This window comes from Dicentrarchus labrax, unplaced genomic scaffold (assembly GCF_905237075.1).
Source record: "Dicentrarchus labrax unplaced genomic scaffold, dlabrax2021, whole genome shotgun sequence".
Lineage (NCBI taxonomy): Eukaryota > Metazoa > Chordata > Actinopteri > Moronidae > Dicentrarchus > Dicentrarchus labrax.
In genome coordinates, this window is record NW_026136704.1 from 6,864,190 (window position 1) to 6,891,984 (window position 27,795).

Sequence of the window (27,795 nt, forward strand, 5' to 3'; positions counted from 1 at the left end):
CTCTCACCTCTCTCATTGCAGTGGAGGACTTGGGGAAGCTCTTTCCACCAGTCAGGCTGTGGTATCTTTTCTCCAGGGCCGACAGCCTCTCTTTCTCCTGGAACATAAAGACGTATTTTAAAAGGCCCAGATATCAGTATCCCTGCAATTATCTGTACTTGTTCTTTTCCTTAAACTAGAATTACTGCTCTGCGGTTGTGTGCCTCCGCCAACCAATCAAGTTGCAGTTTACGTCCATGTCTGTCCAGACTCGTAATATATGTGGTAAAGACTTTGAAGGATTTATAAAAGGTATGAAGTTTATCTTTTATCTGGAATAGGCAAATTCTAATCAGTTCATCCTTGAGTCCATAAAGCCTCCAGCCACAGCCATGGTCTGCATGGAGGTGTAAGTTTGGGTGAACTCTCATTCAATGCACTCGCAGTGGGAGTTTGAACTGGTCACTTTGTACCTTTTGGAGCATTTGCAGCGTGAGGGTCCTGTCTTTGGCCAGCCGCTCACACTCCTGAGATGCCTGCAGGCCGAGCTGGTTGGCCTGGTTCTCCAGAGCAGACACCTTCTCCTAAAGAGGACAATACAGAAATCTTCAATGCCAGCTGTGACAATAGCATAGAAAGTATTGTGTTTCCCAGTACCAGAGTGAAAGGATGTTGCAGTGTAAAACAGACTCTTGCATGTGGTAACACCAAATGCCCGTGGTGCCGTTTTGTTGGTGTAAATAACAGAACTGTGAAAAAGTAATTCTCACATTGTAGTAAGAGAATCAGCATACTGTCTCCAGATGGCTGAGGCCTGTTTAGCTGCTACCTCTCTGCCTCCTCTGTGAGTGTACACTGTTCTTCCTTTATACAGGATTCTACACAGTGAAATATTTGCCATTGGCTGCTTCAAGTCTTACACAAAATCCACATTGTTCAAACCATAATGAGGATACTGTTGGATTCCAGATGGCCCACAGTCTCAGTCAGGTGTTTCCTCACCTTCCTCTTGGCCACGCTGCTGTGGTACTCTGCTCTCTCCTGGAGCAGCTGCTGGCTGATGGTTTCTCTCTCCTCCTCCAGGCTGCTCTCTCTCTCCAGCTGCTGAAACTCCAGGTCCTCAAACTTTTTGGTTCCTGCCTCCAACGCCTCTCCATCCTGACGGAGGCCCACATACAACATCAGCGGTTACAGCAGGAACAGGAAAAACACACTGTTTGCATTGCTCATTCTAAAGCCATCCACTATTGTCAGAGTAGCTTGGTTGCTGACGGCAAAGCGAAAACACCTTGACTTTTATATCTGAAACAGTTAAAAACATTTCCCCAGCATTGCTGAAGCTCTTTTTGGGGACAACTAAAAAGCACACGGTGCTAAGTCAGGCAGACAGCCATGAAGATCATGCTTCTACTGCAGCACAGCTACCAGTGAGTGTGCTAACCACATGTACAGTTATACACAGGAGGCAAGGGAATATCATTGACATTAAAACAACTATATTGCACTGAAAGAGTTGTAGTAAAGAACTAAACTTTTTTTTTTTTTTAACTTAATGTCATTTCATTCTCCCCTCCATCACTTACACTGCTAAAGCTAAAGACTAATAAACACCAACAATATTGGCTAATAAAGATATAGTGTAAATGCCATATGGAAAAAATGTCAATTTTCAAAATATACACATCAATATATTTCTATTAAAATATTGATATAAAAACTGTTGGCTGCATTGTAAATATATACACTATAGTATATTCAAGAATTATCTCAGGTATCTGCCAGTCCTTCCTGTTGTTACAATGTTGTTTAAAGTCCCCCTCCAGTCAATAATCAGTGTATCTTCTCATTCCTACAATGTGCTGTGTGAAGGATGTATGTGCAGAGTTTGACACTAGAACTCTGAAATGTTTAATGAGGAAGAAGGAGGAGATTATTTTTAGGATTTTTATGTGGGAATGTTTTTTTGCAAGGGAAAAAAAACATATCAGCTACACATTATTGTCCCAAGCAGATTATTTGTATATGTTGAAATAGTTGTCTGGAGGGGATCTTTAAGTTTTACAGCTCTTCTGTCAAAATGAGTGTTTGAGTCTGGAGGCTCTTAAGAGTCTTTGTAGCACTTGAGAAGGACCCGACATCCTGCAATGTCAATCCCCTGACATGCAGTCTGAGATGAAAATGACTCATTTCTGCAAGTGGTCAAAACAGGAACAAAGAACTCAAAATGCTGTTATAAAAAAATCATATGTACACCTTGGGAGCAACTTTTGACAGGACCCGATTCCCCAACTGTTTATCATAAAGATCTGCAATATCGTATCTCAAACTTTGTTCCCACTTTGCACACTTTTGGAGCCAGACAAAGGTAATAAAAGACGTACTCACAATGTCTGATTCTGCACTGTCAGCAAATAAATGTAGCCTAAACTAATTATTCTTTCATTTCTAAATGGTAAACCAAACAACAACATTAATGCACATAAGAGAAGTCACAGGATGAGAGTGAGGGAAGACAGAGGATGGATCTAGTCAGGGCCTATGTTAATTGATTAGTGAGCAGTTATACAAATTATGCGAGCCATGACAAATCACAGAAGAAATGCAGATCAGATTCACACATGCAGTGCAGCACGACCGCATCACATGACGCACATTTTACCAAAATGTATCACTTGCAGCCGAAGTGGCCGGGAGCCATTTGTGCGCTCCCGTGTTGACCTGCAGGGTTTCAGTAGCATGTAGGTGTGTTGTGGAGGAGGGAGCATTCCTGCAGCTTGTGGCAACAGCACATATGTGAGGGGCACTGAGAGGACTCATAAATAAGTGCATGTGTATCTGTACACCGTATGCAGTTGGCCCCTGCTGAAGGGTTAAAGGCGCCAGTAACACTATGTGCAATGGCATGTGCTGAGTTCTGGCACATATATGTATGTATATATATATACACATACATATATGTATATATGTACGGATGGAAAGGTTGCCGTCCCTTAGTTCTATGCCTTTTTAGGCTGATTATGTGACCCAAAAAGCCATTGCTACAATACAGATCAAATCACAAACAGTGCAGCCTTTTTCCTTTGTAGGGCAGTCTACAGAGCAGGGTCTATACCAAGAGTGGCCAAACTTTTTTTCCCTATGAGGGCAAAAACTAAAAGGTAATGGTGGGCTTTGGGCCAAAAGCAAACATATATTGTATTGTTAAGATTCAAAATGGTTCTAGGATCCCTGACTTCTTGCGCAAAATGTTACTCTGTCTGCTGTGCTCAGATTATGTAAAGTGATTAATAATTTAGCATTTTCAAAATCAAACCTTATCTAGCCTGCAGGCCCCACTTTGGCCAGCCCTGGTCTATATTAATGCAAACACTTAATTTTTTAGATGCTCCATTGTTTTTACAACACCAGATATTACAAATTCTAAATCTAAACTCTGTGCAAATACTGCTCTGTCGGGCCACTGCTTTCACTCGTAGGCTGGAGGGAACTGGGTTGGTGCTACTCACTACACGGTTGTGAGTGGATTTCAAGGGAGGTGTGTGTGTGTGTGTGTGTGTGTGTGTGTGTGTGTGTGTGTGTGTGTGTGTGTGTGTGTGTGTGGTGATAGACTGGGTCAGGTTTTGTAGTTTCAAAGGGGCATGCTACTGCAAAATGGAGTCCGCAGGAGGGTGGGTGGGTGGGTAGGTTGGGTTGGGAGGGGTGGTCTATGTGCTTCTGTTTCATTGACGACCCACCCTTTTGAGCTGTTCCTGTAACTGTTCCCGCAGGGACTCGGGACAGTTATGAAGCTGGTTCTTCAGCTCAGCGTAGCCCTCCTGGAGGCTCTGCAGGGCCCGGCGCTCGGCCTCAACATTAGCCCTCTCCTAGAAAGACACAACACACACCCACACACAAAATGGATGGACGAGGGGAGAGAGAGAAAGAGAGAGAAACACACTGCTCAAAATCCACGCCATGCAAATAAAAAAGCTGTAAGGTGTTAGCAACAGACACATCCCGACAGATTTTAAGGGCTTGGCAGGGCATAGGAAGTAGGTGCTGAATTGTCAGGATGTTACAGCTGGCAGTCTGGGATTCACAGATGGAACATGGTCCTAAAATAGCCAGAAAAGATAATTCCGACTCTCAAAATGTTCTAATAAACTTCAATTAGATTAACAGATACATTTGAGTCCCTACTAAGGACTTGCTAAAATCATTCTTCTGACAACTATTGGCTGTAAATATCGTAAAGGAACCATTATATCTTCCAACAAATATAACTTTAATAAGCTGTGAGAGAATTGCTCCATTATTTACTTGGCTTTAATTGGCCCCAGAACATGTATAAACTCACTTGTGATAACCCTGAGCACTGTTAATCTGACAGCAGTGACACTGTCTCAGTTGCTCTCCAGTTAAAGAACAGAAACTTCTTGTCTCTTAGGTGCTGCCCCAGTTTCAAGCTCAGGAATCAATCAATAACTGCTAACTTTGCCGTTATTGGCTGTGTTGGAGCTGGGGTGGCTTTAGTGTTTTTGATGTGTGAAAGTGAAAAGGTTGACAGGTCTTTTAGGACTACAAGCACTGACGGGAGTTTCACTCTCAAGTAAAAGCCAGTGTTCAAAATCAAGGGGAAGTTCAGGTGAAGCTTTAGATAGATACCATAATGCCAAAAATCTTATTGTCAGTAGTAGAAACACAGGTTTTAGGTATCTTCTAATAACACCTGAGGTTTCCATTCCAAATACTGATCCAATTTCATAAGAAGGATTCCCACCTAAGATAACTTGTGCTCTTTGACTGTATGTTGTTCCATACTGGGGTATACTTGCATCGACATCTACGCAACATGTTGTTTATGCTGTTGCTACAGGGTAGAAAACCCAACCAATCACAAGACAGAATACTTATGATGGCACATTCTAATAGCAGTTTTCACACCTGATGCGAACCAAGACCACCTTTTCAAGTGGACAGAGTGGGGTTTTTGAGACTTTTTTTGGATTCTGGATTTTGGGTCGAGTGTACTCCTCATCTGAAAGCCTCCTGTAATTCCGGGTTTCCGGTTTGACTCTAACAATCACAAATTACACCTTTACATTTTATTGGGAACCCTGTGGCACCCTCACAGAGACCCCTGGAGATACAGACAACAGACTAAACCTTTAACAAGAGTCAAGAAACTACAAAATGAGATTTCACTTCCTTTCTTCCTTTCTACAGTTGAGTGTGTGTGTGTGTGTGTGTGTGTGTGTGTGTGTGTGTTTGTGTGTTTGTGTGTGATGGGGGGGGGTAAGAAGAAAAAAGAACCCCCATAATACCACTATAAAGAACATGCTAGTTTCCCCTGTCCACTACCAGAACATCTAATTCAGAGTCTCTTGTGGAACCCGTGCACTACAGAACCAAGGACTACAGAACTCAAACGGCCACTGGAGGGCAGGTTTCCTGGCAAATGGGGTCTGTCATGCAGACAGTGGAGAAACAGGTGGATCAGAGATACAGCAACTGTGAGTGCTGAAGAAGCAGAGAGAAGGATTAGGGGTTAATGGATGTCAGTTAGTTAGCGGAGTCCAGCTAAGGAGAAAACGGATGAGAGTTGACCAGAGAGAGCGAAAACTAAGGTGAAAACATGCAAGAGAGAATACCCAAGGAGCTTAATCCACCCTTTATTCAGCCCTTTATATGGCTTCAAATTCTGTAATCTGTACAGACAGGAGGTCACCGACAGTGACGGACCAGTAGGGAATGTAAGAGACCAGAGGAGACTGTTTAGGAGACTATAAGGGAACAGGCAGTGAGTGTATGTGTGTCAAAGAATGTACAGCAGGTATTTGAATCCTGTATACTTGAATGTCATTGGTGGATTCAAATGAAGCATTTAAAACAAGAGCCCGGATCCTTCATCCACAGCTCTCTGTACCTTGTCTTTCTCCCTCTGGATGGCGCTCTCCAGCTCGTCCAGCTTGTGCTGCAGCTGAGTGATGATGTCTGTCTCAGCCTCAATCTGGTCGAGCTCCGCCTGCCTCTCGCCCTGCAGCAAGGCACGCTCCATCTCCGCCTGCAAGAGTGGAAGCCACACAGTGTCACCAACGAGCTGCGAGGCTGATATTAGCCCGAGCCTCAGGCCTCCACGGACGAACCACAACCATGAACTGTATTCAGCTTTAAGTGCTGCTGTGGACACTTGTCTCTTTTAATTAAGTAACAGTGCATGTTGTTATTTGAGCCTAGGCTGGTTTAGATCAAACAATATTCCATTAGCATCCACTTCCTGTACTCTACCTCCTGTTTGGACTCCTGGAGTTGCTGCTCCAGCTCCATCAGCCGGGTTTTGAGCTCATCGATCCGAGCAAGAACGCGAACCCGCTCATCTTCCAGGTAACCCAGCTCCAGGCGACCTGCGCTGCCTGAACTGGATGAGTCCTCGTGCTGCAGGGAGGGAGAACACAAGAGGTCAGGCTTTCAAGAAAGGAGGTGAAGCCAGGGGAGGAAGGCAGAGGCAGTCCCTTTATTACATTAGATACTGTTGTACAGTTTTGTATACAAAGTCTAGGAAGGCCTTAACTTAGGCCCTATATCACCTATATAAACAACAAGATCATCAGTGAGAATATTGACTATTTCTATGTAGTTATTCTTAATGCCTTTAATTCCTTTGAGTAAATGAAATGAGGCAGTAGAAACATTACTGCTTTTGTCCACAGGGGGCGCCAGAATCAACACAAAATGAGTTCCTTGTCAGAGCTTTAAAACCAGAAATGTTAGTAGTAAGAAACCCTTGCCACAACAAGCAGAGAGACAGAGAGAGAGAGAGAGAGAGAGAGAGAGAGAGAGAGAGAGAGAGAGAGAGAGAGAGAGAGAAAGAGAGAGAGAGAAGAAATGGACAGGAAGGACTGATAAATGAGAATCATGCAGGGGCCATGCAGCTTCATGTTTTTTAGGCTATGAGCACACATTTAACACATTGTACAACGTTTTTTCCGGCCATGCAGGGTCACTGATATGTAGGACATACGAGTTCAACATTACATAACATGCATCATGTTCACATCACATGCATCCATGTGAAACTAAAACTCCCAAAAAACACACATTTCTCCAAACATCACATAGTTTGATTATTATTGATTATTGATCATTATGGAAGGAGTCAATGCGTGGAGAAATTCTCTGTTTGGTTTTCATTTGAATCAAACACTGCACTGTGAAAGCAGATTATGTAAGGAGTCACTCTGTGTCTTCTTTTGTACTTCATTACTTGGGTGTAAGAGCGAAGGACAGTTTAAGATCCCGGCAGTGAAGCTGCTAACACAAGATCCGTCAGATGGTGACTTGGAACATGATTCATTGTGTAATGCATTATGTCCAAACAGTCCTGCAGTCTGTGGTAAAAACCCGTCTTTCTCCTTAAGGGAGCTCCTTTCTATCATTCAGTAAACTGAACTAAGTGACATATTTTATGGCTATTTAATATCATATAAAAAGCATAACAATAACAGCACAGAACAACTATCAGTGTGAGCACAATGACTGCTGGATGTTTGTGTAAAACCAGTGATTTGGATGAATGTATCTGGGATAATTTTTCCAGATATTTTAGGAATTTTAGAAACTTTTAATACAATTCTCTGTCTGTATTATGTATTTATTTAGTGTTTAACGATACATACATAGCTAATAGGCTTATTGTTTTGACAAATGAAGTGTTTCCTTCTCATTGTTCTATTAGCTGTTGTTTAACGGTTGTTTTAACCTTTTTAACGGAGGATGAGGCAGGAGGGAACCAGTGCCCTAATGGAATGTGAAAAATCTGACATTTTTGTTGCGTGTTGATCTTGAGTAGTTTGTTCTGTCCAAGGGGTCTCAGGAAGAACATTTTGTGCAAACATAGAACTATGGATTAGATTTTTTAAGAAGTGAACACTATGTTCAGAATGAAAACCTGCATAAATCTGGACCTCATTGAGCAACTGCTGCCCTAAACTGTATGAGGGGAGGCAATAATGGTGAGAGGATAAAGCTGATATGATATGACCAGGCATTAGGACGCCTTGGCTAATATGGCTGATGACCAGTAAACAAATTCAGAAACTTCCTTCAGGATCAGAACCACTGATTGAGCAAAGCCAAGCACATCATTAGCACATGCTGCTTCCACAGTGGCATGCAGAGAGCGTCTTTGCTGGGAGAGAAGCATTCCCTCTGACCTGTCTGTCTCCATTGTGCAGTGCTGATGCTGTGCTGAGAGCAGATGTCCTCACCTCCTGATGTGTGCTCTCTGTACTACTACACTCCTCCTTCAGGTTCTCCTCGTCGCTCTCCCGCTGTCTCTGCAGCAGGCGGAGCGTTGCAGAGGACGGTGTCCCTCCGAGGACGTTCTCCATGGACGGCCTCCGCCCCATGCTGTCCGACAGCCCCCCAGGAAACCCTGTCCTCCCTGAGCCCAGGGGTTCCAGGCCGGTGCTTTCTCCTTTGTTGTATTCGGCACAGAGGTTCAGGATGGTCTCTAGTCGCTGTCTCTCCTAAGGACAGACACAAACAAAGAGGGACATCAGATTAGGGTTTGACACATCTCTTTTTCTCACCTTGGGTCTAAAGCACATCTTCAGACTCTTACACACACTGATTTAAACCTGAGCCTATGCTTGAACAAAACCAAAAATGGTAAACATCTGACTGACTAGCTGTATCCATTTTTTAATAAAGGGACAATATTAGCTTTGTATTTCAACACACTGATATCAGATTACATCCAGCCCTGGTAGTCCTCGCGGTGTCATTTCCTGTCTGTGTGCTGGTTTATGGGGCTGAGCCGGTTACTGATGACAATCTGAAGATGAAGAGCCGGCCTGAAAATTGTATCCTGTATTATATATTTCAAACTATCTCACTGCCATCTCCCAAATATCCTATTTGACTGAGCTGAATTCCAGTGAAGCAACCAGACTGATGGGAGATGGAACTAATGATGGATGGACTGAAGCTACTGGTGGGTGATATTTTTCCTCAAACAGGGGTCGTATTCATAAGGCTTCAGAGTACCAAGAGTTACTCCTAGTGACAAAATTCTAAGGAAATTCTTAGAATTAGCTTATGGCATTTTCTAAGAATTTCCCCTTACAGCTGAGACAAGATCCTGGTGAAGATACAAGTTATTCACAAAGCATCTGAGCCCTTAAGACAGCTCCAAAGGAATGAAGGGCTACAGAGACAGACAGATAGATTGCGCAAGGGTAAGATGCATTCTCATCTCCTACCCAACACTTTAATGCCAGAAATGAAAATGATCACCACACTAATTTATTTGACTACCCCCCCCCCGTTAATATCAAATATATATATTAAGTACTAAAAAAAGGTAACTGGATACGGCCCTAGATAACTAACAAACAGTGTGACAAAGTTTACCTACTCAATTCAAAGCCACATGATGTTATACTCAATTCCAAATACTTTATGGAACAATTCAACTAACACAGAACAGAAAGGTAAAGTCAACTGCAGATGTTACAGACTGCCTTGTACCAGGGGAAGAATTTCCAAATGAACACTGACTGGTTGATAACCACAGTAGCACTAATACCAGTATGAAACCCAATCTGTGATCTGACACTTCAGTAAAGTCTCATTTACAGGATATATTTACCACCCAGCCTCGGTTTCAGTGAGAGCAGACATGAAGTTTGTCACGACTTCTCTTATCCCTGAAACAACATAGCCAGCCCACACTACCCTCTCCCCCGGGTGCTGCATGCATGGGAGGCAGACTCAGTGACTGGTTGTCCAGCTGTCACTATGAGGGGTCAGCCCACCTACATTATGGGGGCTCTGGCAGACCAGGCCAACAGGGTGACCTCTGAACTCTCAACGTCAGCTGCTGTCTGCTGCTGCTCTACCCCTCCGCTGCAGACACAGCGTCTCTGTGTGCTGTGAGCGTTAAAGGCACATACACCAGATTCACCACCGGCTCCTGTACTCCACGCTCACACTATACATTTCATATAATTTTGTTTTGCTGTCACCACAGGAAGTGAATGATGGAAGGTCATAACTAGAAAAGTAATTCTCGGGTGCCCGGTTTAGCTCAGTTGGTAGAGCTGGCGACCCAAGAACCAAAGTTGAGTCCTTGCTGCAGTGGCCCAGGGTTCGAGTCCGACCTGCGGCCCTTTGCTGCGTGTCATCCCCCACTCTGCCCCCCTTTCCTGTCTACCTTTGGCTGTCTCTATCAATTAAAGGCAATAAAAGCCCCCCAAAAAATATACTTTAAAAAAAAGAAAAAGTTATTCTTGACTTTGGAAACAGTAGTTTGAGAAAAAAAACATAAGTCAAGGGACACTTATTAGCTTTTCGTGGAGTTTCCAATGGCCTCTTAAGGTCTCACCTTCAAGGACCTTCTTACCTGCATCACAAGATTCACCTAATATTAATGTGTTTTTGTTTTGTAATTTCTTTGGTAATAAACAGCCAGATTTAAACAAGCTGACTGCTCACACAGCTGGCAATTCAAACCAAAAGAATTAGATCATTATCAGAATTAGCTCTTCTGGAGCCAAAGACGCACTGTGTGACTCTATGCTCTTGTGGCGTAGGAACACTTTGGCAGCAAAACTGTTCTCACCCACAAATAAAAGCCCTCGTGTACCTTCTCCCTCGGTTTTCCCACTGAGTGGAGCATCTGCATAATTAGGAGCTACAGCCCCACCATTAGATTCAACCTGTAATCTGGGGCCGGGTAGCTTTCAACCGAGTGGGTGGGAGTAAAAAGACCCCTTTGGGCTGTGGAACAGTGCTATATATTCACGAGAGAAGAGTTCAAACATTTACTGGCAAGTCTACAGCTACTCATGAGTCCTCCCACTCAACATCTGCTTGAACGTACACACTGATTAGACCACTCAGAGTTCTGACGCCTGTCTCATTTTTGTCAAGAAATCTCGATTGAGAGCCGGCGCTTTATTGTCTCATTTGATTGCCAGACAGCCTTTAAGCTACTAAACCTGTGTGATGGATGAGGAGCAAGATCACATGAAGATTTCATACCAAAATGTGTTTGGCCTCAACATAAATCAACTTGACGCAGCATCAAATTTGACACCCGAGATATGCAAGCTGCACTGAAATTATGCTCCTAATCAAATGCATGTTGACAGATTTGCGTGAATCCCATATTTCATGTTTTCTCGTGTGGGTCTTTTAAATGCCAGAGGAATTTTTTATGTTCCGAGGTTGTTGCTGCCACAGGCGCTAAAAATCCTTTAGTTTATAGGTCTCTGGGTCTCTCTGTTAGATATCATTAGCAGGTCCCTTCGGGGTCTCGGAGCTGGAACAAGGTTGGAACACAATAGTTCAATCAGGTTATGCAAATATAGGCCTTTCTGGTTCGCCTGTGAATGACGAAGAAATATTTCCCAAAATATAACAAATAGCTTCTCTTTTATAAATCAACTTCAGGAGCCTATACAAAGACATTTCCCAACCAATAACCTAAAACCTGGCATCAAAAATTCCCTTCTACTCTGGAATAAAGAATAAAAGTCTGGGTTTACTCACTCTCATGGCGGACACTGTGAGAAGTAACAGCTCAAACCTTGAAATGAGGTAAACACTGAAGCCAGGACAGCTTGACGAAAAGACAGATGAACAAATACTGGCCTTATACAGCCAGTGACACCCCCTTTCTCCATGTCACCACCACAACAACAAACCCCCATCCTCTGGGAGGATACGAGGGTGATGTGACAGAGCTCCATGGCAACATTCAATCATCTGCTGCTTAGAGAAACTTCTCAAACCCAAAACTACAGTTTACTATGGATGCATATCTGAGCTGTTTCCATGGTTAGAAATAATTAATGTGGGTTTACGGACTCTGTTCTGGAAGTGTGTCAACTAAATGTCCATGTATTGTTTCAGGAGTGTCCTATTCCACCTCATCATGAAATACACAGTTTTGGTCCAGGGAAAGCAGATCTCTATCTGTTAACAGTTGAACCAGCCTCTGTGAGCCCTGCTGTGTCACCAGGGCAAGAGAAAAGCCAAGTCACAAGTCTGAAACCACCAACAACGTGATAAACACAAACACATAAAGCTTAGCTAAGCCATGTTGGCTAAACACTTCCTGCAAAGCAGTGTAGTCATATTTAATAGCCATCTGTGCACACAGACACAAACTTTCCTTCAATGATTCATCACTAATGTCAGCTTTATGTACAGATTTTAAATAGCACCAACTCACTCTGCTTTCCTATATGTAGTAGAACAAACAACAATAAACACTATTTTATGTGTTATCACTAAATCCATATATTATCTGAAAAGCAATACATACATATATAAGCAAGACAAAGTAAAGCAATAAAGCCTTACAGTAGGTGGGTTACATTAGGCCAGTGTTAATCCCATACATGTGAGTTTTCACAGCTTTAGTGCAGAGTCAAAGTCCTGCAGACTCAGTGTCTATCAAAGAGGAGGGGGTGATACTTCCAGACAACTGTGAGTTTGTGGGGGAATGCCTGGTTCCCAGAGCTCCAAGCTCCAGCCTGCATCCACCCCCAGACACCAGTTCACACATTCCTCAGCCCTCCATGTCTCACCTAGTGGGTGGCTCTCATGACAACTGGGCTTGATAAAGACATTTTGAGGTTGAAGCTGCTGTTGATTACATATTGTTCAAAGTGTGGTCATTCCATGGGAAAAGGGACACAAGTCATACAGGTTATAGCAGGGGACATAAACTAGCATATATTCAAAGAGCCTGCTCAGGAGCCTGCCTCGCCATTAAATTAAAAAACTATGTATTTAATTAAATTCAGGGCTCATCAATAAGAATTTCCCAGTAAAATGCCACATCAGGCTAGTAAATCTACCAACTCACTTGCCCTCATCCCTGTTGAGAGTTGCACATGCTCAGTACCGCTCAGGCACTCATGAGATAATGGCGGTAGGTAAAGACAAAGTGAACTGAAGCGCCAGAGAGCAATTCAATTATCCTGGAACCATGAGTTTAGTTGGAGGACGTGGGTGAAACTCGAGTTCGTTTTTGAAGGCATGTCAAGTTTGAGTGATGAAAATGAAATTGACTGTCTAAGGTCATGCATTTTGACTCTATGATGAAACATATGTGATGAGATAGTAAATCAATATGTCAAACGTCAGGGGTGCACTAGGGGTGTAGGGGTTAAAAGTGTTTTAAGTCCCGCTCTTGCTCAATGTGAAAGAAAAAGTCAATTTTGAGGCTCAAATATTACATTGAAATAAAAACTAAACCCTTTTTATCCTTTTCTTGTGAACCGGATCCTTACGTGCTTAGTTTGAAGGTTTAACTGTGCCATCAGTTGGTGAATGAATGTGTTTACTTGTTGTTTTACTGTTGTGATAAAATCATTGGAATTTCCATCTGTAACATACAAACAGTATTTAGTAGCACAAGTAAAGAAGAGTCAACAAACTGACTCAGAAATGTCAGCCACACAAGAATCTCTGTCATATTTTTGCTAACATAAGCTAACATTAGCCACCGTAAGCTAATGGTCATACCAGACCAAGCAAGGCTGTAGGACATTAACCCTGCAGTGTATACTGAACAGAGCAATGGTGCTTTTAATTGCTCATGAATTCAACATTTAGTTTGTAAGAAGATTGTGTAATTTCATCTTTGAAGAGTTACATAATGTCGCTTTAAACTCATTACCTAGTGAACTGCTGTCTCCTCTTTGTGGTATTTAATGGCTGCTACAATGTTGTTTTGTTAAACACAACATTTCCTACAACAAATGCACAGCATTTAGGAATAAACCCATTTGCTCTCATATGCACTGTAGACAGTTTTGTAATGTGACAACCTACATCTCACTCAGTTCTTCCTCTTTCAGTCAGCATGGTCTCCTCACTTCACTTTCCATATTTTCATCCTCCCAGCAGCGCGCATCTCTTCCTCATGTCTCCCTCTCTCCCCTGGGAGTCAGTGTGTCTCCTGTTCTCTCTCATGGCCTTTAATGTTCCACCCTCCTCCTCTTCCTCCCTGAGCACCCCGGGGCCATTCTCTGCCTGTGTACCTTTGATCAGAGCAGTTGCTTCAGTGTGCGGCTGTATTCTTCTTTGCCATGTTCGCCTACGTCACAGGCGTAAACAGAAATCACACGCTCGTAGTATTTCGAGACTAAACCGGGAAAGCTCAACAAAGCCTTATTCTCTACATATATCTGCAAGCGCTCCGTAACAGTCTGCGAAACAAACCTCATTCATGATCAGACCCTGATCCTTGGAGGGTTCATGGTATTCAGGTCCCAGAGGAGGAACAAACAGGAGATGTTTCTATTTTATGTACTGCATTTTTTTCTCCCCCCATGTAACACACAAGCTTCAAAGGCAGGCAGGGGGAACGGGACGAGGAGGCTCTCGAGCGGCAGCCAACCTCTCTCTGAATAATAAGCTGGTGGTCCTCCATGTTGATGTCACTGGCACTGATCTCAAGACGAAACTGTGGAGTTGTTGCTCCCGGTGGGGGCGGTTGGCATTAAAGCCACTGAGGCTTCCGCTTGGACTGGGATCCAAGCCCCCCGGAGGCGCCTCTCAAAGTGACGACCGGGTTCCAGTTATCACGTCAAACACTTCCAGAATAAAGATGAGAACATCAAAGGCTACATACAGTGATTAAAGGCTGGATGGGAGTCGTATTTTTCACATTCTCTAAACACTGCTGATGATAATAAGCAGGCTTATGGCTTGATTATTGTTATAGGATAGAGATAAGTCCAAGCATGCAAGATCTTCTGGCAGTTGCATCAGCTTTGTTCAGTTAAACAACCTGCTGTGCATGAGAAATTAGGAGATTAAATATCAATATCCCCCCAAAAAACTATAAGTCAACAGCAGCTGGCTGGTACAGTAGTGAACTGCTGTACTGTATATCCATGTGAGACTGTTCAGCCAGAGGAGGTTTAAGTAAACAGCAGCACCAAGCAAACAGTTAGGATGCACCCAGCTGCCTGGAGCTCAACAGCCAGGTTACTATCCGAGGAGTTCTACGCTAATTACACCCGCCAAGGAGGTTGTGTTTTTGGTGCTGTGTGTTTGTCTGTCAGCAGGATTACAAACAGACTACTGGCCCAATTTTCATAACAATATATATAAGGATCATTGGGTTTTTGTTACCTTAGGATGAGCTGTTTTTATCTACAGACAGGTAGAGGTAGCCTTCCATGGAGTCCACCATGATGAACTACCATGTTTCTACAGTAGCAGAACAGACAGACCAAACACTGGCTGGGCCATTTTACATTTTTCCCGACTTTCAAGGCCACCATAGTTTCTCCTACACACTTCACAGCCAGTTCTCATTCTCAGGTCGTCAAATACAGACGCCACTGGTGTTCAGTTAGTTGCAATCTGCAACTTCACCACTAGATGCCACTAAATCCTCCACACTGGTCCATTAAGTTTCCCCTTTCTATTCATTCTCATCTTCTCGTTCCTCTAAACCAATCTTGTATCCATCATCACCATCATCATCCATCAGCTTTAACTGAGGTTCTACTCTCTTCTAATTCATTTTGATTTAAAGTTTATTTGCGTTCAAATAAATGTCAACCTACTTGTTTAAGTGCCCAACAAACTGTTTTGCTGGACAAGAATTTGATTCTGGACTTGGATTAAATCCCACAGCAGCTTTCTCCTCCATAGTATTCCCTTTGTTGTTCAGTTCAGGTTCTTCTGTTTCAGCAAAGTTAACAAAATCTTACAAATCCTTCCTTTACTTTTGATCACATACTGCAGGATTCTACTGATTAACTTGGTTATGTCACTTTTCAACAAACCAACACAGCAAGTTTCTACCTGCCTGTAGACAAATGTAACATATTTCTCAAGCTCGACTCATAAAATCCCCCACATAAAAAAAATTTAAAAAACGTCTGAGGGCCTGAAAGCTCCCCTTGTTAATGACTTGTAACCACAGCATCACATGTAGGCACCAGGCCTTTCCAAAACAGTGCATATATTATCCGAATCCAGACCCAATCACAGAAACCATTCCCAGTCTATTTAAATCTGGTCTGAGAGCAACAACTGGCGGAGCTTTGTTAATATTAGCAGCGGCATCGGTTACCTTCATGAGTGCTGCCACGCTGTTGAGAAAGACCGGCTTCTCTTTAGCCAGAGATAGCAGATACACCACGGCCTGCTCCCTGCTCAGACCTCGCCTCAGCACCGGCACAGTCCTGCTGCCACCCAGCACATGATACCGGTCCATGGCCCACACACACACACACACACATACACTCAGGATCTGAACACTACAGCTCTGTGACAGGCCTGGAAGATGTTGCTTCTATACAGCTCCTCCTGTACTGTAAAGTGATTTCACAACTGGCTGTGCTACTTTGGGACGGATGGAGAGCAGCCTACCCCCCACCTACTCAGGTCTTGTGAGAGGAGGTGAGGACTGCGTGAACTGGGGCGGAGTCAGAGATCAGAACGTGTAGGGACTTCCTCGAGTGGGAGGAGGCTTGCTGGGCTGGTTCTAAGAAAAGCAGAGGGGCTAACTTTATATCTCAAGTAGAACTTTACACTGTATGCACTGGCCGGGCTGCACCTCAAATAGGCTGATAAATTTAATCCAGGCAAATGTGTAATGACTTGTAGGTGTAGATAAGGGCTTTGAAACTTGCTTTGAAGTACTTTTAAAGTTCAACTTGCTCCACGTTTGCACATAATTTGACTTCTTGTAATTATTTTCTCTTAAGACTCTTTCATAAAGCAGCAGATAAGGTCAACCCTTTGAAGTGGTTTGTTGAAGCACATGAACATAGATTTAGACAATTTTTTTGAAGTGAATAGTATGAGGGGCTTCTAGCAGTCAGGATGAGACTCAGGTGTTACATAACAAGAGGGTTACTGACTTACACTGATACCATTTTAGCTAGGAGTTTGAAATTCACTTGGGCAGCAACAATAAGGGACCAATTTAGCTTAGGTGGGCAAAAAACACTTCCACATAACATTTTGGTACGCTAAGGTTGAAAATGTTGTCAGTAGTAGCTTAGAAGGAAAAGCAAGACCGTGCCTTCCTCACAAGCCGGTCTGGAAGTTTCTTGGTTCAATAGAGAATGAGGACTTTCTCCTGGCTTTTGTTGCTAAAGGTGGGTGGAAACCGGCACTGCAGAACTAATCCAAAGTCTACGGGGCGGTGACAAACACTGTCGTACCATGTAAGGTTGATCAGGACATCCATTACAAAGTGATTCGTAGATAAGTAGGGGGTGATGAGGGGGCTGCAGAACCCCCCAAAATCTCCATTAGTTCATAAAACATGTTTTAACCTTTCTTACAGGGATTTACATGAACACACTGGTATTTAAGGCAGGGAAGTGGGTTTACCTTGTTTTTAATCCGTTTTATCCATTAAAAAGTTATAAAATTTGTGTAAAATGTAAAATAGGCGATAAATGATCTTGACCATATTCAAATTAATGCAAAAACCATGAATATTATGCATTTAGCATTTAGTTTGAATATTATATGGACTGACTTTCTCTTGCCACTCCCAACTCTGAATGACATGCAGCATCCCTAGAGGCAGAGCACTGTTTCAGATAAGGTTTGTCCTTCAAGTAAGCACGTTTGTTAGCCGCTCTCGCCACCGTTTAAGCAACATTAGAAATCAGCCCTGAGATCTCAGATTGTCTGGGATGGCGAGACAGTGTGTGTGGCTTTGCAGGATAACACAGACAGACTGGACTATCTGATGTTTCTGTTTGTTCGCGTACATCCTACTGTTGTTATAAGCACGGATTCTTATTTATTAATGAATTGCCTTTGAATTGTTGGCAGAAATATTGTGACATTGTTATTAAGACGATTAAGACTAGTCAATTAAATGATTGGTCCGCAGAAAATGAATCACCAATTCTGATAACAAATTAATTGTTTAAAATCGTTTTCAACCGAAAATTCCCTGAACCCAGCTTCTGCATTGTGGGGAATGCTGCTTAAATTTGTGTTACGTGACTGCAAACTAAATATCTTTGGAAAAACACAAGACAAGATTTGAATGCCTCAACTTGTTTTCCGGGATATTGTGATAATCATCAGCTCTGATTGGCTGCTTTTGTTCAGGCCTGGTGGATTCTTGCGAATGCCATTAGGAGCACTACAATGAGCCACAGGAATCTGGCTTTCTTTATAGTTTATATAAAGTAGTATAGTAGTCTCCTGTACTACTGTCAGGATAAAGTGAAAGTTTTAGCAGTGATGAAATATTTGTATAAAAATGACCTACTGCAGCTTTAACTACACTGTACTGTAATTTAATCCTGCAGTTTATGGCATTTTTAGATATAGTTTTTAAAATTCAAGCTATATTTCAAAATGTAATTTTATCCAATTATTTGTTATTACTATATTATTATTATTATTATTATTATTATTATGTCTTTACCTGTCCATACGACTTATCATTTCATAATGTCTTATTTTTTTATTTAACGGAACGCTGCTGTGTCCTGCCTATAATTTGTAAGCAATGTGTTACCAATTATTTACAAACATCTTAAAGTGAAGGACCTGAAGCAAACTGGTGTATGAGGAATTACATGTATGAAGTGGACAACATCCTAGATGTGTCTCGTATTTTTGGTTCATTCACTCTTTATAATAAAGGTTCCACCTAACTGGATGTACAGCCATTAGTTCTGATGGGGTGAATTCCCACTGAAGCACAGAACAGTAAGACGACCCCCTCTAGTGGAGAGGTCACAAAACAGCAGTCTGCACAGCTGCAGTTATAACAGACTCCTTCTGGTATTAAAAATATGAAAATAAGATCCAGTCAGAGCTTCAAACAACCGCCTCCTCCTCGGCATATTATCTGATGATCGATTAGACATTGTGGAGAGAATATAAGCAACAGTGCATCAAGTGCCATGATGCGTCCCTATCTGGCGCTTGTTTTTAGTAGAGAAAATCCACACGAGCCATATTTGTTGGTGCTGCCTCAAGACTGGATTACTGCAGCTTTCCTTTGGACGGGCAGAGAAACAGATTTATCGCTGTCCCAGATTAAGAGCCACAGAGTCTGATACACTGTCTTATCTGTTTTGAGCCTGTTTAGTTTTCAACCAAAAACAGTTAAAATCACAGTAATCTGCCTCATGATGACTTGAACCACAGACATGCAAATGGGCAGGTTGATCCTGCAGTCTAAACATGTGCTGCTGGGAACTTCCTCTGCAGAAAACTGCGCAAAAACTCCCCTTCAGCATGATTAAAGTTGCACCCGCTGGTCAGTGGGTTTGTACAGCGCTGCGTATCAGCGTAGGTGCAGGATATATTTGGCAGCCTAGGTGGGAAGGTTCGATGTCCCGCAGTAGCTGGACATATTTGGCCGTGCACTGTAAGATGGTGGTATACGCGCGTGCTGTTCTGTTCGACAGTGCGAGGGTATATTTGGTCTGCTGAGCCTCGTGGACAGTAGCAAAGATTCCAACCATGCAGGAAAGTTTTTTCTCTGCGCAGCCGACATTTGTGACATCCTGCTGGGCTGGAGAATGGCAGAGCAGACACAGAGAAAGACAAGGAGGGAGGAAAAAGATAGAGGAGACTGGTTCAGGTTGCTGGCAGCAGTCTGCCCTATGATGATAACAAAGGCCGGAGTTTGACTTCCTTTTAAATTGCCACTGAATCAAATCTCTGCCTTAGGCAAAATATTCAGAACTGAAGCACCATCCATGATATTTGAAGGGCGATTCCACAAAAAAAACTGACTCGAGTCTCAGTCAAAGAGACTCATGCAGGCCTATATTAAAGATGCATTCAGCAATGTGCGACCTTTACCGACCTCTTGCAGCAACCAGTAGGGAGTGCAACAACAGATCTCCTCCTCCACAGGACTCTGGCTGAGGCTGCCCCCTCCCAGCTATCTCCACACAATCAAGTCAAGCTAGCTAATTAGAGTGGAAATCAAACAGGAGTTGTTCACCAAGAGATAATATATCACTGTGCAGGGTTTCCCCTAGAAGACCAGCTGCAAAGGTCTGCCACGATAGCTACTTTTGTTGGACGATATTTTGTCCCAGGAATGACTGTGATGTTACTTTTATTTTAAGCCCGACAAGAATAAATAGATTCACAGATTATCTGTCTCATGTACTACTGTCAGGATATAGTGAAGATATTAGCAAATATGACAAAAAGTATTTTTTTACCCACTACAGCTTAACAAACAGACATTGCTGGTGAACTTTCCAACCATTATATCTGTTATCTAAATAAAATACATTTTAAAAAAAGCTTGTCATACACTTGCGGAAAACCGCTGTGTAAAATAAATTAAAAAATAGCAAATGACAAAGCGGTATTGTAACTCCTTTGTCATTTGCTATTCTAGGATGAGAGAGAAGCTTTATAGCACTTTTAGAATCTAAAATCTTTTGCAATGCCAGTAGCACGCAACACGCTCCTGGAGATTTTACTCTATAGGACAGAGAAAAACTCACTCCACGCCTCTTCACAGTAACAGCACACACACACACACACACACACACACACACACACACACACACACACACACACACACACACACACACACACACACACACACACACACACACACACACACACACACACACACACACACACACACACACACACCGGTCTGATCCAGTTTGTTTCAAAAAGTGACGAGGCACCCTCATTAAACACAATGGTGAAATATGAACCAACGTCATGGGTAAGATGAGGTCATCTTTGGTGGACAGAAGGACGGCGTGTGTGTCTGCCACAGACTAGGCACGCTGCGACTCGCCTCATATGCCAAGTGTGTTTGCCAAGACAGCGTGTCAGTCAGACGGCCATGTGGAGAGAGCAGTGCCAGGCTGGACAGCTTGGATCAGACGGACACAGGAAAACAGTCTTCCCTGCAGACCGGTCATTAGAGAGGGCTCACCTCCAGGCTCCGAAGGAAAACATAACGGAGCTGAATCAAACGCTCCCTGTCGTTTCACTCTGGTATCGTTTAGGGGGGATTTTATTATTCATTCATATTTCAATGGGGATGTTTTCTTGAGGTGAAAACTGGTTTGTCCATTACAGAACAGACAGAAGAGAGATTTTATTCCAACTTCCTGCAGTCCACAGTAGCAGCCTCCCTCTCCTCTTAATTCCTATTTAATCAGTGGATTCTGTGGACCATCAAACCTCGGCCTCTGCATCAAGTCTTTGGGCAGAGGTGAATTTTTCTTCCCTCAGATGATTTCACATAGCAAATAATAAAGTCGAACACTGGGTAAATATATCACAGTAAATTATAATAAATGCATTAAGAACATAAAGTATATTAAATTGGATAATAAATGTTTAGCCTTCTACAATAGAACCAGGGTTACAGTATTATTAGATTACTGAAAATGTGATGTGACAGTAACAGAGGGATCATACTCTGTTTTTGGGTTGAAAGCCCAAATCAGTTATTGGACTCTGGCGTGCTGGTTGCCATGGAAACTGAGCGCTCACTGACTCCCTTCATATGCACTCCAGTCTTCTGCTTAACTAAATAAAAAGTTTCTTTAACAGCGAGCATTGTTTTTATCTGTGAAATCATAGTTACACAGACCTTAAAAACACTTTTAATTACATTAATGCCTCCTGTCACTCACTCACTCCTACTGACTCTTCCAACCTTCCTGTGCACTCACACTGCGCACCTTTACTGGGAGATCTGCATAGATTTGAACTCGCTCGCTTTTATTTGTCCGTTTTACAGCCGTCCCTTAACATGATGTCCACAGGAGCACTTGGATATGCTTAGGCAACAACAATCATTTTCATTTTCAAAGACAATCCCCTCCAGACCTTAAAGAGCTCAATAATAGTCGTGGTGGTGATCCTGACTTTTAGCCCCTCCCATGGGTTAAGCTCCAAAAACACCGAAATCTACAAATGTCCTGCTTAGTATGTATCTTTACAATAACAAAACACAATTCCAAGGGATCTGTATCAAGATTGTTTGTTATGTTATATGTTACAAACATTTTTGGAAATTACTATCGGCCGATACATCGTTATCAGATATTTGTAACGCCCAAACATTGATACCGGGCAAAGGTCCACTTAGATGTGATGAAGACCATGGGATGCAACTGAGCGTTCAAGTCCATCCTTGAACAGAGACATTGCTCACAATCTCCTCCCTACTGTATATACAACCACCTGTTATCATGTGAGCAGTGTTCCATATGTGAGACTGTGATATGTGGATGAAAGCTCTGGGCTAAAGCCAGTAAATGGACCTTGAATGTTTTTATCAAACCACTCACTCTTTCAAGACTTTAATAATTAGTTTGAACTAATGTAAATAGACTTAGGGTTTGACCTACATGGGGTGTCAACCCAATATAATGAGACTGAGACAGATATCCATTTGATTTCTAATATTCAATATCTTGAAATTGTATGTCCAAAAACTCTCCACTAATTAGGCTGAGAGAGCCTGAATGCCACCAGTGGGCAACCAATAACCAATGCGGTATTAATCAATTATGTAACTCAACTACATTTCAACAACACCAACAGGCCAAACCCCATTCAAAGTTCAATATCAGCCTGATACGCATCACTAGATCAGTAAATGAGTGTGTGAGTGTAGCTGCAGTCTCCCAGCAGCCTCCCGCTGCCTCTGAGCTGTGTACTCCTGTTGATTTCACAATAAGACTCTTTTTCCCTAAGTAAACTTCTCCGAGACTCGCTGTTCACATAACTTTGTTTTTTGGTAATCAGTTGTGTGAATGAGTAGCAGGCTGTGTGTGAAATGCTTTTAATGCACACGCTCTGGGGCAAGAAAAATCTGTCATGACAGTGAGTCAACTGTGACTAATTACAGGCCCTGCAGCTCCACGCCCTGCCTCCTCCAAGAGCTGCGAGTTTCTGCCTTCGAAAAATACGACAACATAACAGGCTGCTGAGGAATCCTGCCTCTGCGTCTCAGGCAGCCCTCGCTCGCCCCTGTGCGCGGTGTTTACTCGAAATAAATGTGTTCTTGACCTGGAGGGCCGGCAGCTATTTGCACATATCTACTGTCAATATTGTTCTTTAAGTGCCTGTAAGTTGTGCTAGTCCAAAGGTTGCTGTGGCTAATGACTGCTTTTGACAACAACAAAGGATTTAGGGTTTGACTGATCGGGGTATGGGGAGGCCAGTATGGGCAGTAGAGGTGCAAACCGCCTGTACTATATGTACTATACATCAAGAAGAAATTACAACTTAGTGTTTCTCCTACAAATGCTATTGGTGTATGAGTGAAAAACTAACATTCATTTAGGATAGCTGGACTTGCTGGGGAACTCTTGAATAAGCTGCTGCCCTTATATGATCAGTTAACTACCAAACTTAACATTGAACATCTGGATTAATTAAATGTGCAAAGAAAATAAAAGTAGAAGTTTTACAGATTGTTTTAAGATGGAGAGCTGAAGTCCCGTGGTCACAGGCTAGCCTCTGTTCTGCTAGTTTGTCTAGCTCAAGGGTTACTTTACTTCCTCATCCGGAACAATGAAACGTGTTTCAGGTGTGTACTTTTTAGATTTTAAGATAAACGTCTATCTGCTTCAGCATTTGTTGTTAAACTTATTTTTGTTAAAAGGCGCAGTGTGTAACATTTAGGAGGATCTATTGTCAGAAATGGAATATAATATTCATAGGTATGTTTTAATTAGTGGATAATCACCTGAAATAAGAGTTGTTGTGTTTTTGTTAGCTTAGCATAAGCTGTTTTTATACGCTTTAGACACTTCAAAATGGATAAACCAGATACTGGTTGTAGGTAGGGCCATTTTTTTGCATGTTTCACAGCCACCTTAGTGTCTCTCGCGTTTGGAAAGGAAGGGTGAAGCGAGGTGAAGTACACCGCTAGATGCCATTTAATCCTACACACTGGATCTTTAAGCAAAACATCACTTATTTAATATAGAAAAAAAACTACAGCTCCCATGAAATGCGTGGCCGTGTGTATATCACATATTAACACTCACTTCTAATGTTATCTTTACAGCTTTTCTGTTGCCATGTTTCCTGTTTATAAAATGTGCGTGCAGTTGGGCCTCCTTTTGACTGGCCTTGTAGTCCGTCAACCTGAAGTTTAACTCGTGCTGGTCTTGGGTTTGTGGGAAGCAGTCAAAGACTAGAGCTGTAGAACTGGATTTTTTTGCTCTATTAGAAATGTCAGTGTGATTCTGAATGTTTTCTTACATCTAAACCTGAAATTCAGATGTCATACTGTATGTACGTCAAAGTCTGTTTCCATGTTGACTTGTTTTTCCCCTTACTTTTAACCTGACCCCTACCATAACGCTTAACCTAGTCCCATGTCTGTATACTCACTCAATTCTTTGGGGAAAATTCAAAAAGGTTGCATCTTCATAGCGTATATATTTTTGTGATGTCTACTATATGCCTAGAACAGTAAACATGTTTTCCCGATATTTCCAGGCAAACTTGTTTCCATTCTGGGCAGGCAGCAGACTGCTGGATAACAAAAATATTCCTAAAGATGCATTAAAGTGGTAAAAATGAACATTTTGACAGAGTTTGCGTGAGTAACAATATGAGACTGAACCTAACCCTAGCTCCAGGCTATCTCTGCAATGCCTAACCATAACCTAACCTGAGCCCTGACCATAACAACAGACAGCAACACAGGACTGGTTACACTGGCTCTCTGTATCTGTGGTGAGAGCCAGACCTCCTAAGACACCTTTTGTCTGAGGAAACAAAATGTTCCTGTTGATACCATTAATCAGATATTTCTCATACTATATTTATTGTTATGCACCAATTTACAAAGGTAAATTCCTTGTATGTCAAAGCCTACTTAAAATAAAACCAATTCTGATTCTGATTAAGTGGGTCTCTCTCTTTCTCCTTGTAGCATTAAGCACAGCCCACTGTTAAACACAGTGTCAGTGTATGGATACGGCGCTGCCGACACACTGTTTTACTTGCTGTGTCTCTGTAGGAGGTACCAGAACACGACCTGGTCCACAGAGACAGAGGGCATGTCGTCCAGCTGAGCTGCCTTCACTCAGTCTCACACTTTGAAAAACACCCATGTTGTAATTACAAGCAGGGCAGACAATCGTCTTCTCACACAGGCACAAACACATATAAAGGCTTTTTAAAGGACTTTGTCTCAGTAGTTTCATTCAGACTGGCAGACAAGTTCAAGATGGCTAACGCTGCTCACTCCACCCCCCCCCCGTTCAGTTTAGGAAACAACAAACAATGCGGTTGCTATGGGCTCATCTCGCCGCCCTGAGACCGCATGTCAGCGGCAGTTTAGACAGCAGACAGCCAAGTTACAGCCAGTTCACTGAGATGGTTTACGAGCCTGGTTACTCCTTCTTTTCCAAACAAACATGGAGATACTGCCATTGTTACACTCCTCTCCTCCAGGAGGTCATACAGATAGAAGTTAGACTCTGCAGGAATATTTACAACATTTATTTGCAAACTAGAGGTCTGCTAGTGATAATCATACTAATAAAATTATTTTAGATGGGTTAGAAGGTGCTGGAGGCAAGTTTATGACCTGTCTGAAGATCCTCAGTAAAAACCTATTACATCACACTGGCTTTTCTTTGTCAAACAATACATAAAATGCTATCTATGCTTACTTTTGCAAAAATCTCCATTAAACTTGTTTCAACAGACTAATTTTAACAAGAAACAATCTGCAGAAACTTATCAAACCACTTGCACAGCATAATCCAAGGCTCATCAGTACCAGTGTGCCTCAAAACACCAAGATATTTCTAAATAAAAACATTTTCAGAATACTCATTCCTGCCAGGAATTCTGATCAGGACTCTGATGAAAGTGTCCGTTTACCAATTGAGTGTTTTTTTTGTACCTGATGGCTAAAGCTGTGAGTAAAAAACAAACAAAACAAACCCTGTGAAGTATCAAGTAAATCTGATTTAACCTTTAAGTCAAAATGTTGTAACAAGTACATGAATGAAATGTGTTCTTTTTAAATGTAAACTGTCTTTGGTACATGTTCCTGACTCACCAGTCTCTCCATTTCTTGCTCTCGAAGCCTCTCCTCTCTCTGTCGTCGGTGGTACTCCAGCAGCTCGTCCTCGTTGTCACTGATCTCTGTGATGCTGTTCTTCCTTTCCCTCATCCCAGGGTGGGGTCTCCCTGCAGACATCTTCCTATGGGTCCTGGGGCTGGCAACAGGGGACGAGCCAGGCAGGGAGCCCAGACTGTAAGCAGGTGACAGGGAATTCCCAAAGCTCGCCTTCCGTACTCCTGCACCACCACCACCCTCCATCATCATAGAGGTAGGCGACGGGCTGCGGGCTCGGATCCCCCTGCTGCAATGCTCCTCAGATGTAGATCCAGACTTGCGTCTGAGCCTGGGACTCTCTGGGACAAATTTGCTGAGGCCTGAGGGGCTATCTGGAGTCCTCAAGGTGGGGACTGTACCTGGGAGTGCCCCAGGGAGTACCGGGACCCCTCTCCGAGCCATTGAGGGGCTAAGTGGTGGAAGCTCTCTCATACTACCGCTCCCTCCACTGCCACTGCCGTTCAGCTCCATGTTTCTCCTGGCCATGCGAGGACTTTCAGGGGGCTGCAGAGAACGTGGATGCTGCTGGAGCGGCGATCCTTGGATGATGTGGACGATTGGATCCAAGGGAGGCTGGAAGGCTCTGGTGGGTTGGGAAAGCTGCCTGGATGGGCTGGAGGTTAGGGAGCAATCAGCTAGACTGGTCTGCTCTCTGAAAGGGCTGGCAGGCCTTTCCTGGAGCACTGTGGTTGTCTTGGTCCTGGGACTCGAGGGCGACGGGGATGGACAGGTAGGGAATTTGGGAGTGAGTCTGGGGCTACTTGGCACAATGTTTCTACTACTGAGAGATTCCGTAGAGGACAGAAGAGGGGTCTGTCGGGGGCTCTCAGAGCCATCTTGGCCTAGGCCTCTGCGGCTTGGCTTGGGGCTTGGAGGAGCCTCTATTAAGACCTTCCTCTGCAGCCTGGGGCTTTCATGAACCTTCTGGCCCACCCCACCGCTGCTAAAGTTAGGCAGTATGGTCCGTGGCTGGGGTACAGGTGGAGGCTGGGTGGTGAAGTTGTAGCTAGAGGAGCGTACAGGCACTGGTGGCAGAGAAGAACTCTGGTCCTGGGGTCCTCCACTAGGAGAAGGGCTGGTAAAGCTCCCACTGCTGGCCGCTGAGGGAGAGGAGAGGGGAGAGAAGGGAGGGGATGTATTCTCGTAGCTGGACCCCACGGACATGGCCCCTGGGCTGGTAGGAGGGGACAGCAGATACCGGCCCCCTCCATTGACCATGGGTGAAAGAGGGGAGTGCGGAATGGGTTGGCCTTCAGGTGGCTTTTTGCCCTCCGAGGAAGAAGGCTGGGGGTCATCCATGACTAGAGAGTCCATGATGTCCTGGAGGTCCTTCTCAATAGAGCTGACGATTGCACTGTGCTCAGACTGGACTCTCTCTCCAGGAGCTGGGGGAGACTGGGCTGGACCGGCCTGATGATTCCCATTGACCAAGCTCTCTGTGTCTGAGGGAAAGAAGACAGGAAACAATCAGGCTAGGTCTTATAAAACCAAAAACACAATGGGTACAAAACAGAAAGAAGAACTCAAACAAACTTCTTGACGAGTCATTCAGCTCATCAAACGTGGCACAGAGTTTGTAGGCTGCGTTCAGTGCAAAATTAGGCATGTGTCAAAAAATGTAGCCTCGGGTGCCCGGTTAGCTCAGTGGGTAGAGCTGGCGACCCATGTACCAAGGCCCAGGGTTCGAATCAGACCTGCGGCCCTTTGCTGCGTGT

General features: G+C 43.3%; 1 protein-coding gene across 23 annotated transcripts in view; it reads right to left on the minus strand.

Annotated features, from left to right (window-relative positions):
• Nucleotides 1-27,795, minus strand: part of phldb1b (pleckstrin homology-like domain, family B, member 1b) — a 127,829-nt gene that overhangs the window by 22,593 nt on the left and 77,441 nt on the right. For 18 of the 23 annotated variants that reach the window (XM_051399197.1, XM_051399203.1, XM_051399206.1 and 15 more), the window contains 8 exons: nt 26,021-27,522; nt 8,172-8,486; nt 6,247-6,393; nt 5,885-6,022; nt 3,714-3,842; nt 982-1,137; nt 453-563; nt 8-97 (listed from right to left, as the gene is read on the minus strand). In XM_051399197.1, coding sequence (XP_051255157.1) covers nt 8-97; nt 453-563; nt 982-1,137; nt 3,714-3,842; nt 5,885-6,022; nt 6,247-6,393; nt 8,172-8,486; nt 26,021-27,522 — 2,588 coding nt within the window. The remainder of the gene's footprint in view (nt 1-7; nt 98-452; nt 564-981; nt 1,138-3,713; nt 3,843-5,884; nt 6,023-6,246; nt 6,394-8,171; nt 8,487-26,020; nt 27,523-27,795) is intronic. The other 5 variants (XM_051399201.1, XM_051399220.1, XM_051399210.1 and 2 more) reach the window with 3 other exon arrangements.